The sequence below is a fragment of the Alligator sinensis genome, unplaced genomic scaffold, assembly GCF_000455745.1.
Source record: "Alligator sinensis unplaced genomic scaffold, ASM45574v1 scaffold366_1, whole genome shotgun sequence".
Taxonomy (NCBI): Eukaryota; Metazoa; Chordata; order Crocodylia; family Alligatoridae; genus Alligator; species Alligator sinensis.
Genome location: NW_005841851.1, coordinates 2,087,091 through 2,088,096, shown reverse-complemented (window position 1 = coordinate 2,088,096; position 1,006 = coordinate 2,087,091). Strand labels below are relative to the sequence as shown.

At 52.4% G+C, this 1,006-nt stretch overlaps 1 protein-coding gene across 3 annotated transcripts in view; it reads right to left on the bottom strand.

Moving 5' to 3' along the window:
* The window catches only part of MMP23B (matrix metallopeptidase 23B), a 28,114-nt gene that overhangs the window by 19,862 nt on the left and 7,246 nt on the right, over positions 1–1,006 (bottom strand). For 2 of the 3 annotated variants that reach the window (XM_025211518.1, XM_025211524.1), the window contains one exon: positions 422–594. In XM_025211518.1, coding sequence (XP_025067303.1) covers positions 422–592 — 171 coding nt within the window. In that variant the 5' untranslated portion in view covers positions 593–594. Of the gene's footprint in view, positions 1–421; positions 602–1,006 lie in introns of those variants that run through there. The other variant, XM_006016178.3, reaches the window with a different exon arrangement.

Genomic DNA, 1,006 nt, shown 5'->3' with positions numbered 1-1,006 from the left:
TGAGCGGGGAGGGGGGGGAGGGGGGGGGGGGGGGGGTCCCTTGGCCCCAAACTGGAGGCTTTTCCTACATACCATGTTATGGGACAAGACTCCAAGGACTTGAGCTAAGTCCCCATTTGCTGGCTGCAGTGGGGGGAACATCTGCCACATCCTTCAAGTTTGGAGTCAGCCTCTGACTCTAGTCTTAGGATCTCCCTTGCTAGGATGAGCCTTTTGCACCAGGAAAGGAGGGAGAGACTCGGTAGCTACATACAGACCCTGACCTTGAGAAGGCAGCCGCGGAGGCATTTCCAGGTGGGTTAGGGCCTGACATGACACGACAAGCTTTCTAAACACACAGAGACGCACACAGGCAGAGCCCCGCAGGCTCTGCTGTCTGATCCCCCACTCCCAGTCTTTGAGAATTTGGTCCTGTGCCTACCTGACTTCTCTGAGCAGCAACTCCAAAGGGATCGCCAACCGCAGCCAACAAAGCCACCAGAGGGAAAAGGCAGAAAAAGCCCACAATGAATTTATAGCCATGGCTCTTCTCCTTGTCAGCTGAGAGTGAGCCCTGGGGGCTGTCTGCACAAAGTCCTTCGATTGGATCCATCTCTGCCATTAATTAAAAAAAAAAAATGAGGGGAGCACTAAAGCAGTCAGCTTGCAGAGAGCGTGTGTGTGTGTGTGTGTGTGTGTGTGTGTGTGTGTGTGTGCAATGGTCCTGCTCACTGTTGCAGCTGGAGAGTTTGGATGAGCCCTGCAATTCCTGTCAAACTGGTGCAGAAGTGCTAGAGTTACAGCAAACTCTTAAAAAAAAAAGCCCTGTAGACTTTACATTAAGCCTCTTTCCAATGTGCCAAAGATCCTATTAGCCTCTGCCAGACAGGATCATGTTACTGAAGCTGCAAGCTCAGGGCTGCGGGAGGAGAAACAGCAAAGTGAAGCAAGCTGGGATGGCCATGAACTCCTTGGAGTAGCAGAGTGTCAGCACGGGGCAGCTCTGCGGCTGTCAGCTTTATGTAAT